Source organism: Hemiscyllium ocellatum, chromosome 2 (assembly GCF_020745735.1).
Source record: "Hemiscyllium ocellatum isolate sHemOce1 chromosome 2, sHemOce1.pat.X.cur, whole genome shotgun sequence".
NCBI classification, from domain to species: Eukaryota; Metazoa; Chordata; class Chondrichthyes; order Orectolobiformes; family Hemiscylliidae; genus Hemiscyllium; species Hemiscyllium ocellatum.
In genome coordinates this window covers 152,829,313-152,844,596 of record NC_083402.1, presented here as the reverse complement: position 1 = coordinate 152,844,596, position 15,284 = coordinate 152,829,313, and the positions used below count along the sequence as shown (strand labels likewise).

General features: G+C 40.8%; 1 protein-coding gene across 3 annotated transcripts in view; it reads right to left on the bottom strand.

The window, feature by feature from the left end:
- LOC132829666 (A disintegrin and metalloproteinase with thrombospondin motifs 19-like) overlaps positions 1–15,284 on the bottom strand; it is a 520,482-nt gene that overhangs the window by 70,575 nt on the left and 434,623 nt on the right. For all 3 annotated transcript variants that reach the window (XM_060847015.1, XM_060847030.1, XM_060847023.1), the window contains exon 19: positions 4,110–4,245. In XM_060847015.1, the coding sequence (XP_060702998.1) occupies positions 4,110–4,245 (136 nt within the window). The remainder of the gene's footprint in view (positions 1–4,109; positions 4,246–15,284) is intronic.

Sequence of the window (15,284 nt, the reverse complement as noted above, 5' to 3'; positions counted from 1 at the left end):
TGTCCAAATCCCACATAATCTATACACTTCAATCATGTCCTCCCTCAATCTTCTCTGCTCTAAACAAAACAATCCAAGCCTATCTAGTCTCTCCTTATAGCTCAATTTCTCTACCCCAGGCAACATCCTGGTGAACATCCTCTGTACCCACCCCTGGTGCTATCCTTCCTGGAGTGAGGTGACCAGAACAGCACATTGTATTCCAGCTGTGGCCTAACCAATGCTCTGTACAACTCCAACATTACCTCCTTGCTCTTATACTCCATGTCATGACTAATGAAAGCAAGTGTCCCAGATGCCTTCTTAACAATCCTATTCACATGCTCTGCCGACTTCAGTGATCTGTGAATAACTACCCCATGACCTCTCTGCTCCTCTAAGCTACCTAGTGTCAAACCATTCATTCAGTACTCCCTCATCTTGTTGCTTCTTCCAAGGTGCATCACCTCACATTTATCAGGGTTAAATACCATCTGCTATTGGTCTGCCCATCTGACCAACCCATCGGCATCTTCCTGTTACCTACAACCATCTTTTTTTGCTATTAACCACTTGATCAATCTTGCGAATTTGCTTTAATATTCCCTGCACATTTTCATCTACATCATTTATGTATATAACAATGAGGATCCCAGTGCTGATTCTTGTGGTATATACTGCTAGACACCCAAACAGCCTTCTACCACTACCCTTTGTGTCCTGTTACTAAGACAGTTTCGGATCCATCGCCACCAAGTTTCCCTCAATTTAATTAACCTTAATTAATCTTCTTGATCAGTCTCCCATGTGGGACCTTTCAAAAGCTTTGCTAGAATACATATAAACTACATTAACTGAACTTCTCTCATCTACATACTTGCTCACATTTTTGAAAATTTGTTAGGCATGTCTCCCTCTGAGAAAGTCATGTTGTCTATTCCAACTAACATATGCCTTTCCAAGTGGGTATTAATTTGCTTCTTCAAAATTTTATCAAATGGTTCCCCAACACTGACATGATACGCACCGGTCTGTAGTTTCCTGGTTCATCTTACCACCCCTCTTAAAAAGTGGAACCACGTTTGCCATCCTCCAATCCTCTGGCACTTCCTCCTTAGCCAGAGAGGAATTAATAACTTTAGATTAGATTAGATTAGACTTACAGTGTGGAAACAGGCCCTTCGGCCCAACAAGCCCACACCGACCCGCCGAAGCGCAACCCACCCATACCCCTACATTTTACCCCTTACCTAACACTACGGGCAATTTAGCTTGACCAATTCACCTGACCCGCACATCTTTGTGACTGTGGGAGGAAACCGGAGCACCCGGAGGAAACCCACGCAGACACGGGGAGAACGTGCAAACTCCACACAGTCAGTCGCCTGAGTTGGGAATTGAACCCGGGTCTACAGGCGCTGTGAGGCAGCAGTGCTAACCACTGTGCCACCGTGCCGCCCAAACTTATGTCAGAATCTCTGCAATTTCCTGCCTTGTTCCCCCACAGCACCCTGGGATGCAATTCATCCGGGCCAGGGGATTTGTCTGTTTTTCTGACAGAGCCTCCAAGACCTCCCATTCCTATGTCAAACTGCGGAAGCTCCTCACACTCCCTTTTCCTGAATTCTGGATGTACATTCTCCTTTTCTAGAGTGAAGACTGAAGAGAAGGATTCACTTAACTCCCTTCCAACATCCCGTGGCTTCACACAGAGATGCTTCCTTGATCCCTAATGGGCCCTACTCTTTCCCTGGTTAACTTCTTCCCTTTAATGTATTTATAAAAATCCTCAAGATTCTCCCTTATCCTGTTTGTGAGCCCTTTCTCATGCCCCTTCTTTGATTTTCTAATTGTTTTCTTATGTTCTCTCACATTCTTACACAATTTCTAGAAGTACATTCTTCAATGTGTCTTGATCACTCATGTCATGAAAGGTTTTTTGTAGCTGTCACCCACAAACCAAACTAATACATTATCATGTTGTTGGAAGATATGAGTAAGAAAATTAACCATCCTGGTATGTGGCTGTGGCTAATGGAGATGCTAGGCCTGAAATAAAACAACAAGGCAAATTGTTTTCAATCATTCTTATTTCAAAAAGATAAAAAGTACAGTCAATACTGTTCAGAGATGTTGCTTTCAACAATGGGCATTGACTGTCATGAACCTGCCATTTCAACTCTTTTGTTTGCCTCCTGAGACATGAAAAATGAAACATGTTTTAGGGTTTAGCTGCTAACATCCTTAAGAAAATTCAGAAAGCTAATACTATTTGAGTATGCAGCAGTGTGAAGTTAAGGTGACCTTTATCATTTGGACACTTTCATGCTGATTTAAAACACTACTCCCAGAGAATGGAATCAAACAGAAAGCATGCAGGATGCCTCAATACACCAGATATAAAATGATTGTCAACTAATAGGAGATTACTACTTGTGAAACCAGTAGTTTTGATACAATAGGTATTTGATGAAAACTGCTACTCATCATAGTCATGAAACAAACAGAGTACTGATAACTGCAAAGGCACAAGAACTACGCTAAAACAGAACAAAGACAATGAAACAAAAAGACTTCAAAACTGCATTTGAAGTGCAGGCTTAGTCTGACAGCTCCTAATTACTTAAGGTGTTCTGCTATAGTCTTCGATATTTGTGATTTGATCATTAATTAAGTCAATAGTTTACAATTATGCAAAGACACTCTGCATGTTCCAGTGAATTAAAGGAGTTGTGCCTTAACGGAAGGAATTTACCATTGTGTTTTAGTCAGGAGACAGCAAGGGCCATATGTTACCTCGAAGTGACAAAGTACTTCCGGGTTCTTAAACATTTGACATAATTGTGGTTTTGTCAATAGGGGAAAACTATTATTTCACAATTTGAAGAAAATCTTAATTTGCCCTACGAGAACATTCATCTACTACAAGCCCACTGACTCCCACAGCTACCTGGACTAAATTTCCTCCCACCATGCCTCCTGTAAAAACACCATCCCTTATTCCCAAATACTCAGCCTCCACCACAACTGTTCCCAGGATGACTAATTCCACCACAGAATATCCCAGATAGCCTCAATTTCCTCTCCCACATGGGTGTTGATGCCCTCCAGCACATCTCCATTTCCCACACCTCTGCCCTTGAATCCCACCCCTCCAATCGCAACAAGAACAGAACCCCCACTGGTCCTCACCTTTCACCCACCAACCTCTGTATACATCGCATCATCCTTTGCCACTTCTACCATCTACAAACAGACCCCACCACTAGGGATATTTCCCTCCCCATCCCTATCAGCATTTTGGAGAGACCATTCCTTCCGTGAGTCCTTTGTCAGATCCAGGCCCCCCACATTCTCCTGCCACTGCAAGAAGTGCAAAAATGGTCTGATAAAAATGTCCAACTACCTCAGGCATCCACACCTCCCCCATCACCTCCATCCAAGGCCCCAAAGGATCCTTCCACATCCAACTGAGATTTACCTGTACTTTCACACGCGTCATCTACTGCATCTGTTGCACCCGATGTAGTCTCCTCTACATTGGGGAGACAGGACCCAACTTGAAGATCATTTCAGAGAACATCTCTGGGACACCTGCACCAACCAACCCCACCGGTCCATGGCTATACATTTCAATGTCCCCTCTCACTCCACCAAGGACATGAAAGTCCTGGGCCTCCTTCATTGTCAACCTTAACCACCCAATGCCTGAAGGAAGAACAACTCATCTTGCAACCTTGCAACCACATGGGATTAATGTAGATTTCACCAGTTTCCTCATTTCCCCTCTCCCAACCTTATCCCAATCCCAAGTCTCCAACGTGGTACCACCTTCTTGACCTGTCCATCATCTTTCATCAATCCGCTCCACCCTCCTCTCCTATCACCTTCTTCCCACCTTTATCTATTTATCGCATTCTCAGCTACCTTCCCCCCTCCCATTTATCTCTTAGACCCCCGGCCTACAAGCCTCATTCCTGGTGAAGGGCTTATGCCCAAAATATTGATTATCCTGCTGCTCGGATGGTGCCTGACCTGCTGTGCTTTTCCAGCACCACACTCTCTACTGAAGCATGCAGTACTGCATTAGCTGTCAGTTGAAATAGATCAATATGCATATCAGTTATTACCTGGTCTGACATGGCTGTTGATTACACTTGCGTACTAGTGACTCAGGCTTTTTCAGCTGTTTGCATTTCCTATTGTCCACAATAGCTGTAGTTTTGGTCATGATTTTTGTACACGTCACAAGTGTTTTTCTTTCTCCTGGAGAAATAGTCAAAGGTGAAATCAGTTTTCTTTATGTAAAGCAAAGGTTGTTTAATATTCACAAAGTTTTAACTCTCATTTCCATGATTACGTAGAGCATGCAGTCCTGGGTAATGATTGAACCCATTTCCCATGATATTTGTTTTAGTTGAAAAGATGGTGAAACCTTTCCCTTTCATTCAGTCCAAAATAAATTATTAATTGAAGAGATAGTAGGTAGCATTAAGCATAATTGCAAAACTATCTCTGGAGGTAAATGTCAAAAACTGTTACGCAAGTTCATTGGTAATATGAATTATTCAAGCAGCCCACCACAACCTCCTCAAGAGCAATTAGGGACAGACAATAAATATTGGCCAGCTACAATAACCACATCTCATGAAAGAATGAAAGAATGAGAAAAAGAATACAGTGGGTTATATATTTACAGATGCACTGCAACATCTATTGCAAAAACTTGAAATCTTGTACCTAATTTATAGTAAGCCACATTTGAAATTTGAGGTATATTTCTTACTAAGATCAAAGAGCAAACAAATGAATAAAAATTCTAAAATTTCCACAAATTTGGGGCGATAACTCTGAATTTGATTCTGGAAGCTGGTACATAGGAATATTTGCATCTTAGTCAACAAGAGCGAGGTGCCATTATGATAACCATTCTCATGTAAAGGATACATTTCAAATGATTCAGATTGAGGAGGAAACAGTACAAAGAAGCAGAGTTGGAAACTAAACATCAAGAAGGTATGGGACCAAAACAAAGTTTTAAGGCAAAAACTTGGAGCAATGTTTTTACAGTTTCTGTAACATTATTTTAACAAAAATTAAAAACCTTCCAACATGTGAGGAAACAACATCCTAGCTATCTTATATATTTAGTATACATCTTAAACTAAATATCATATCAAAAACCATTTTCACCTGTAGCACTATACTATAATTTAAAAAATATCATGTAAAGAAATAATCCTTTGTCAAATCTGTCTTTTGAACAATGAACAAAATATCCTGAATTATGACAACATTATGTGAGTGAGGAAGGACCTAGCCAAGGCTCCTGGTTCTAATTAATAGCCGGCAATGTTTACTTTTTGAAACTTCAGAGGCTGAATTTTGGGCCCCGCTGACATTGGGAACGCAGGCTGGAACCCTGGTTTCCTGACTCCATTCCCAACATTGGCTGTTTTGGCTTCTTGCAGCCATGAGGAAGGCAATTAAGTTTGTTTCGAGTTTTGTCGAGCAGGGATTAATGAAGTTGACTGGCATTTTCTACTCAGCTTCTACTTTCTCAACTGATCACCAACCTGGAGACAGGGTTTCGATAATGAAGGTGGCCTACAAGACTTCTCTGTCTGCCCCAGTGGATTTACTGTAAACTGTCTGAAAAGGCACCTTCTTGTTCAAGCATTCTCCTAGTTACTGATCTCATATTTGCAGCCACACTTATTATGAGAGACAGCCTGTCTCCATGATAATTAAGTTCTCATCCAGGTGAAGAAAAGTTTCCAACCGGAGGTGTGTTTGGAATTTGAAAACAGTCCCAACTTCTGCTCCTCACCTCTGTAGGGAAAATTCAACCCTTAGTCTCTACAGTAGGATGATAAAGGGATAGATTTTAGTTGAAATGCACTTTGGGATAGCTTTCTTTCCATTCAGAATAAACTCAGACATTTCAGTACACAAAGTTAATGGAGCAATAATTAATTCACGTAGCACCAATTCTAGCACATCAGTAAAGAATGTTGGGTGGACAGCCTAGGGAATGGCCCATAGCCCAAGCCAGGGGAATCAGCATTAGCTTGAATAATGCTATGTGAACAAGCTAATTCTCCATAATGTCTTCAAGAGAGATAGACTGAAAATTCACTCTGATTGCTTAAACCTTTTCAGCAATTACAAACTGAGAAAGTAACTCAAAATAGACAGTGCTGCTGGCAGCTGACTGATGCTTGTTGCAAAAGATAGTAATCTGAATTGACAGCTTAAAAGGTTATAGTTTCTGTAGAAAAATAAATGAAGATGAACAGTTACATTGTTCCAATTTACACACAAAAATGGTCTGATAAAAATGTCCAACTGCCTCAGGATAAGCATGTAGCCAAGCCAGAAATGTGAGTTCATCAGAGTTTGTGCGCTTTGTTGGGTAAAACCAAGCTTTGTTCATTTTAATCTCACAAAGAGAAACTGTACACTGGACAGGGAATTCCAATTCGAATGCAAACCTCGGTGAAATGCTTGCGAGCTGAGCCAAGTTTTGACTGTGGCGATGACTCACATTGTGTTTTCACATGTCCTCATTTAGCTTCAAAGAGTTTAAAAGGTTTGCAAGAGATTGGGTAACCAAGCTGAATGTCTGAACTGAGATTGGTTTATCATCACGGTAATCACCTTAATAAAAGGCAAGTAAGTTGATGTCAAAGGCAGGTATAATTGAATCATTGACTGAATTATACAGGGCTGAATATCTGTAGGGGGGTGAATATCTGTCGGGGGTTGAATATCTGCAGGGGGGTGAATATCTGTAGGCTTGCAGAGGTAGCTTAGTCCTCAGGAAGTTTGTAAAGCTGCTTCCTGAATTGATTCCTCTATGTTTGCTGCCTCTAAGTGCTATTCCTGAAGGTCAAATAAGAATTTAATGGCATGTGAGCAGCAAGAATCCAGTAAAGGATGGCAGTGAAGCACATTTTCTTCAATTTTCCAAGCCACAAGGGATTTTCATATCATCAGATGCCTGTTTTGTAACAGAAACTCTAAGCAGTGACTCATTTGAGAGATTGTATACATTTGCCAGCAGTAATCCACAGCAGGAATTTATCTCCAAGCAGTAGGCATGTCTTGAACTCACTTTAGGGAGACTGATGTCTCTGTGAGTCATTGTCCTGTTCCAATGGTAGCTGCTTCCCTCCCTCTGGACTTATCTCCACTCAGCCATTGTTGACCACGCATGTCCCACATTCCGAGGGCAATGGTGCCTCTGATCACAGGCCATGCTGGTTGGGCCTCCTAACACTGGAACCCAACTGCTGTCTACAACTGGATGTGGTTTCAGGAGGAAATTCATATTTGGCCGTTTCCATGAAGATCATGTCAATCATTCTGCCATGGTCACTTGTAGACTTTCAATCTGGAACTCATTCCAGTGCTGGGACCACAAACCACCGGGAAAATCCAGTCCCATTGGATCAGGAGCAGGTCATTTATTTGATCATTCCTGTGCAGTTACTAAGAGGGGTGCAAGTACCCAGGGATAGCTTTGTATTTGCAGTTACTGGGGGAGGTGCCAACATAATTCAGAATCAAATTTTAATTTGGCTTTTCTTTTAAGAATATCGGATTCGGTCTTTCAATTAAAGTAATCCCCATAGGTGAGAATAACTAGGTAGGATTGCTACCAAAATCCAGCTCCTAACAATTCATTAAATCCACAAAATTGTACAGCCTATGCAGACTTAAAATATCTTGGACAAACATCGTGCCTGTGGAGAAATGCCAGTTGTAAGAATACATCAGCACTGGCAAAAGAAAACATTCAAATGAATATTTCACTGAAATGTCACGTAGGATACCAAAAAGAAAATGAAATATGCCTACATAGTCCTTCAAAAGCTATTGTTCCCAAGAGGAGATGATTTGAAAATAATCTGCTGTTATTTAAGTCTAGACAGAATTTGATTACTGTTAAAGAAACACAAAAGTTTTGGACTGAAGTAGTAATTGCACAGCCAATCTACCATCAATCAATATACATTACCCTTTTTTTTGCAGTAACAGACCTTGTACTGAGGTTTAGTTTCCATAGAAACAAGTGCTTTAAACTATCTACAACACATACTTAACAGAAAAGAAATGTTCTTCAAATACACCATAAAGTCAGTTTAACCTTTCATTGTTTCAACAAGTGTAGCTCAGCTAACGTGCAAATATCCCAATGCTATTAATTTATTCTAATTAATTTATTCACTGTTTCAGAGGAGAAATACAATAAAAACAACTTCACAGCTTTTTAATGCATATCACTTTCTTAGTAGTTCAAAACAGCCTGAATTTTATTCTTTCACCTAACACCCATTCTCTCGTGCTGTACAAAAGTAATTACTATCCATTAAAATGAGAATACAAAGTCCACTAACACACATCTGATACTTTCTAAGTGCAACAATATTGTGAACTCAGTTTTAAACTTCATGCATAGGTTGTGGGCATTGATGGCTGTGTCACCATTTAACACCTCTCCCTAATTGCCCTTGAATGGCATGGCTCAATAGGGCCATCTCAGACAACATTTGAGACTCAACCATGTTGTTGTGGGTCAGGAGTCGCATGTCGGCCAGACAAGGCAAGGATGGCAGGGTTCCTCTTCTATTGGAAATTAATGAACTAGATGAGTGTTTTTCTAACAATTGTCAGTGGTTACATGGTTCCCATAACATAGAAAATAGAATGTTACAGTGCCCACCGACCTGTGAAAATAATCTGATGCCTATCTAACCTGCACCGTTCCATTATTATCCATATGTATGCCCAATGCCCATTTAAATGCCCTTAACTTCGGCGAGTCTACCACTGTTGCAGACAGTCTGCTCCAAGCCCCTACTACTTTCTGAGTGAAGAAACTGCCCCTGTTGTCTGTCATAAGTTTGTCACCCCTCAATTTAAAGCTTTTTCCCCATATGTTAGCTGTCAACATCCCAGGAAAAAGGCTTTCACTGTCCACCCTATCTAGCCCTCTGATTACCGTCTCGACTAAGTCACCTCTCAAACTTCTTCTCTCCAATAGTTCTCTCGGCCTTTCCTCATAAGACCTCCCTTCGTCTTAGTAAATCTCCTCTGAACTTTTTCCAAAACTTCCACATCCTTCCTATAATGCGGTGACCAGAACTGCTGGCAATACTCCAGGTGCGGCCTTACCAGTGCCTTATACAGCTGAAGCATGACCTCATGGCTCTGAATCTCAATATCCCCTACCAATAAATGCCAGCAGACCGTATGCCTTCTTAACAACCCTATCAACCGGGGTGGCAACTTTCAGGGATTTATGCACCTGGACACCGAGATCTCTCTGTTCATCTACACTGCCAAGAATTTTACCATTAGCCCAGTACTCTACATTCCTGCTACTTCTTCCAAAGTGAACTACCTCACACTTTTCCACATTAATCTCCACTTGCCACCTCTCAGTCCAGCTCTGTATCTTATCTATGCCCCTTGTAACCCACAACATCCTTCAGCACTATCCATATATCCACCAGCCTTACTGTTATCTGTTAACTCATCCTTCTATGCCCACAACCAGATCATTTATAAAAATGACAAACAGCAGTGACCCCAAAATAGATCTTTGCAGCACACCACAGGTAACTGAACTCCAGGATGAACATTAACCACCACCCTCTGTCTTCTTTCAGCTCGCCAATTTCTGATCCAAACTGCTAAATCACCCACAATCACAAAACTCTGAATTTTGTGCAAATAACGCTAGCTTTCAGTCTCGATATTTAGATTTTCAAATTTCACTACTTGCAATGATGGGATACAAATGCATGCCCCAGAACATTAGCCTGGATCCATGGATTACGAGTCCAGTGACAATACTGGTCAGCCACAACTTCCAGAAGAAAGATATCTACAATTTATACAGAGGAAGTGATGCTGCATGTCTGCAGATTATTGGTCAGATCACATTTGGAGTATTGTATTCAGTTCTGGGCACCTTGTCTATTAAAGCCCAGGACAGAATGCAAAGGAGATTTACTAGAATGAAGGGGTTTAGATATAAGGAAACATTAGAGAGATTGGGTCCATTCTCGTTGGAGCAGACAAGATTAAGAGGTGACCTTATTGAGGTGCTCAAAATTGTGAACAATTTTGACAGGGTAAAGAAGGATATTCTGTTTCCAATGGTTAGTATGGAGACAGACTCCACAGGAGGTTTCAAATGAGCGCTGGAAGTATATTTGAAAGGGATGATGTTGGAGAGTGATGGCGATAGGGCTGGAGAGGGAGACTAAGCTGGGTGGTCTTTCAGGAGCCAGAACAGACATAATGGGTTGAATGCCTTTTGTACGGTAAAATTCCATGAAATATTCACCACAGTTTTTTTTGAAAAGTAAGTATACCACTCAAGAATAAGCTTTATTTCTCGTCATAACCCGGCCTTTGGTTTAAAATTGAATAACATACAGGTTTATAAAATTCTTGTTGAATCTGGCCAAACACAATTAAAAATCAGATACAAAATGCCTTTTGTTATAAACAGACTAATCTGACACTTCTGTAATTGCCCTGTATAACAGGTGAGGATTCTAATGGTTTACTCATGGAATAAAATCCTTTGACAATTATTTAGAAACTTTGCTGAGAGGTGATGACATCTTCCATCTTAATGAAGCCTCTCCACTTGGATATCTTTTCCACTACTTGCCCTGTCAAGAATATCACAGTGCTGGGGCACTGATGATCATTTAATCACACTCTTGCCTGACTCCCTATTATTTGCCTTCCAATGTATGACTAAAGATGTTTTCCTCGAAATATCTTCATTGCTGACTTTCTTCAGCCTCTGCCTCAAACCACTTTTCATCATCACAGATTTCTCTCTCTTCTGCATTCACTGCCTTCTTATCCTCCCATAATCTCTCCCTCCAGATAAATTCCTTTCCCATATTCACAGCCATCCAATTGAGCCTGCTATTTACATGGTCTTGCTGGTGCCATCATATCAACCACAAATTAAACTATTTTTGATTATTGCCATATACTCCCCTTGACTGCATTCCCATTAAACTGTTGATTACCCAACTTCCCCTCCCCATCCTCATGTTAGCAAATATCATTACCATCATCATTTCTCAAAAATCAAATCTTTGACACCAGTGTTAATGTAAACAATCTCCTCACTCTATGATCCTTGAAAATGTTATAACCCACCAGATTTATACCCAGTTTTCTGAGGATGCCACATTAAATATCTTCAATGATGTTTTTGTCCTTATTACAGATTGAAACAGCACATATCAAAGCCACAATGGATTTTCTTTGTGACAATGCTAAAGATAATCTACCCCTTGATGTCCTTCTTCATAGTGAGCCATTAATGATGTTGACATCACACCATCATCTTTCATTACCTCTCCACCATTTACTGGCGAGGCTTGATCTGTGCTTAGCTGGTTCACTTCTTGTTCATCCAATCACAGCCAGAGTATCACCTACAAAGGTTTCTCTTCCCATTCATGCTTAGTTATTTCTGATGTTCCTCAAAGATCTATCTCTAGCCTCCTCCTATATCTAGTCTACATGATGCCTGTGGCAATATCATCAAAAAGCACTGTAATATCGTCCATATGCACACTCCCAACACCTAGCTCGATTTCACAACCTCCTCTCAACTCGTCCACTGGTCCTAAAATATCAATTTGCTCATCCAAAATCCAGGGCTGGATGAGCAGAAATTTCTGTCAACTATTTGACGGATTGAAGCCATTGTCATCAAACATGCTCCAAATTTTGTTCCCTTGCTACTGACTCCATTCTTCTCCCTGGAGACAATGAGTCAAAAAGTCAATTTGCAATGTTTATGTAATTGTTGTCCCCAGGATGAGCTCCTGACAACATATTCACATCATCCTCAAGACAGCCTCTGGCTTTTCTCCAGCTCAGCTCATCTGCTGCTAAAACCCTTGGCTATGCTCTATTGTTATCCAGGGATTTGTTTATTTCAATGCATTTTTGCCTGGCCTCCAGAAACGTAAACTGAGTTGAAACTCTTCTTGCACTAGGTCTTGTTCACCTGTCATGCAATTCTTGACTGAGTATTTTAATTGTTCTACCACTGGTGTCTATGCCTTCAGATGTTCTGGAATTCTGTCCCTAAGACATTAATTAAAATCCTACCTCTTTGACCAAGCTTCTGGTCAACTGACTTAAAATCTCCTAATGTGGTTCAGTTGCATTTTATAATTTTATAACCCTCCTGTGTAGCATGTATGGATGTTTTACTGCATTACAGGTGCGGCACAAATATAAGAACTTGTTTGACATTAGCCAATTGGTGGAAGTTTCTTCTTAGTGGTGGAAATTGAATAAATTTTCACTATGTCTCACACCTGCACACACAAAACATGGGCGCTGGGGAAAATATAAGCATGACCGCAGTTAGGCTGCAGTGTGGGGGTTTTTAGATAAAAGAAGAATTTTAAAAAAGGAGTTATTATTTCCTTAAAGATGATAGAGGTGTAAGATATCAAAGCTGGTCTGAAATCCATCACCATTTTTTAAAATGCTAAGCTCTGATCCATTGTCCAAACACTTTGGTGCATTACTTCGTGACAATAATTGCTTTTTGACAATAATTATAATCCACATGGGACAAAGCCACTGACCCAGCACACAAAATCAAAAACCTGACCATGTATATTAACTGCTCTGAAATTCTTGTAATTTGATTGCAATTGATTGTTCATTGCTGATTCGCAAGAATACAGTATTTTTTTACATTTTGTGGTACTTTACCCTAATAGCCATTTGTTGGGTTTACTATTAATCTTAACATTGGTTTTGAAGCTTGGGGAAATTATTGCAGAGAGTGATCCTGTCCTCATCCTGTGCTTAACTGGGATGGCTGAGTTTGTGGTGTAGAGAGAAACCAATAACATGGACTTAATTCCAGAAGCTGCCAAGGTGTTACCTTCTCAGCCTCATCCCTTGCTGAAGGACTGGTGATCCTCGGGTTAAATACACCGCCAGCTGTTTCTCTCTAATGAGAGCAATTCAGCCTGTGCCCTTGCTCTCTGGGACTATGTTGACTTTTACTTCTCTGTTCGTTGGATAGAATTTAATCTGACCTCTGGGAGAGGGCTCCTGCTCTCAGCTAGAATTGAAAACATTAATCAAGTTTGCTTCCAACTTCCGGCCTTCTCTCACCTTCAGCTGCTCCATCTGAGTCTTCCCTTCTCTTCGTTTACTTCTCTGTTTCCATTTCTGGGAACAGGCTGTCCACAAATATCCATTACAAGCCTACCAACTCCCACAGTTACCCAGACTACCCTTCCTCACACCCTAACCCCTACAAGCTCTCTGTTCCAATCTCCTAGTATCTCTGTCTGCTGCAACGATGCTACCTTCTGGATGCACCTGAAGTGACTTCCTTTTTGCTCAAGGATTCCATTCCCCTCATTTGTGATAGACAGGGCTCTCAGTCGGGTCTGACCTATTTTCCACACTTCTGCCCTCACCCCTTCCTTTCAGAACGACAAAAGGCTTCCCCTTGTCCTCACTCTTCATTTCAGTTGTCTCCACATTAAAAGTTTCTCAACAGGATACCATCACCAAATACATCTTACCTTCCCTTCCATTGTGAGCATTTGGCAGGGTCTGTTTCCTTTGTGTCACCCTGGTCCAGTCTTCAATCATTCCCAACTCACCTACGAAATCTTAGCCTGCATCTTCTCAACTCAAAGGACAAAAATAGCAGATACATGGGACTACTGCCATCTAGAAATTCACCTACAAATTGCACACCACCCTAACTTGGAACTATATTGATGGCCCCTCATTATCACTGGGTCAGAATCCTGGAGCTCCCTTCCTCACATCATTCTGGGTATCCCCACACCACAAGCACAGCAGTGGTTTAAGAAGGCAGCTCACCATAACTTTCTCCAGATCAGTTAGGAATGGGCAATAAACACTGGCCCAGCCAGCAATGTAGACATCTGTTTTTCTGGCCATTGTTAGGACCACCGCCATTGAGATTTGGTCCCATATGTGTTCATATGTACTTGCAGCAACACAGACTGGATATAGTGTGAATGGATGAGCAATTTTAGCTGTGTTCCTTTGGTGTGCGTTATTAATTTAGGTAAGACCAGGAATCTGGAACTTCCCTGGCCTGTTCAGCTGTGTTGGTGGAAACACTTGCTGAGTTGTTAGGAAGGCATTATAAGCTAAAAACACAATGAACTGTAGAAAGCTCTGGAGGAAAAATCAACTTCACAATTAAAATTCATTTAACTTTGCACCCCTGCAGGTTTACCGAGCAATGGAACACGCTCAAGTAAAAATAATTATTTAGAAGTTATTCACTGCAGGTAAAGAGCTTTAGAGTGTTTTTGAGACAGTAGGAAAACTCATTTTTATCACGAGAAATTAATTTGGCAGAGCAGATCACCTGATCATTATAGAATTTGCCTGATATTTATTTGAACAGGTTGAAAATTATGCATCATCTTTCTTTTCATCACTTTGTGATTTTTTTTAGTCCTGAACAAACGAAAAGGACCAGGAGTAGGTCATTTGGATCTTTAAGTTTAATCCAATCTTCAACAAAGTCATCAGCAGTTCCAGAACATCTGTGGAGACAGAAAGAGAGCTAACATTTTGAGTCCGGTATAACTCTTCAGGACAAGAACAGACAAGACCAGCTGCGAAGTGTTAATTCTGTTTCTCGTCCCACAGATGCTGCTGAACCTGCCGAGTGTTTCCAGCACGCCTTTTTTCATTTCCGATTTCCAGCAGCTCATGCATTTTGCTTTGATTCAACAAGATTGGTTGCTGATCTTTAAATTCAAAATCCCTTCCCACATTATCTATCTACCCCTTAATTAAATAATATCCTAAAATCTATCAATTTGGATTAATGACTCTCTGGGATAGAGAATTTTAAAGGTCCATTACCCTTTGAGTGAACAGCATATTGTAGAGAACAAGTAGATTGTTAGGGTGCATTCCTTCCTTGAGTTCAGTGTTTGTCATAGTGAGTAGCTGTAGACAATTTTATATATCATCTTTACTAACTGACAATGTGATATTTATGGAATATCCTTTCCTTTCTCCACTACACAGATATCTGAATTTCTCTGGCAGGCGATTTTTGCTCATCAACATGAAAAATATTTCACAGCTGAGAACCTGCCATACAAATCCTCCTATTCTGTACTTTCTCCAGAAATACTTTATTCATTGGGTCAGTCATCCGTGGAAAGGATGGCAACTGACAATAGCATGAACAGTGAAGGCAGTGTTGGATAATAATT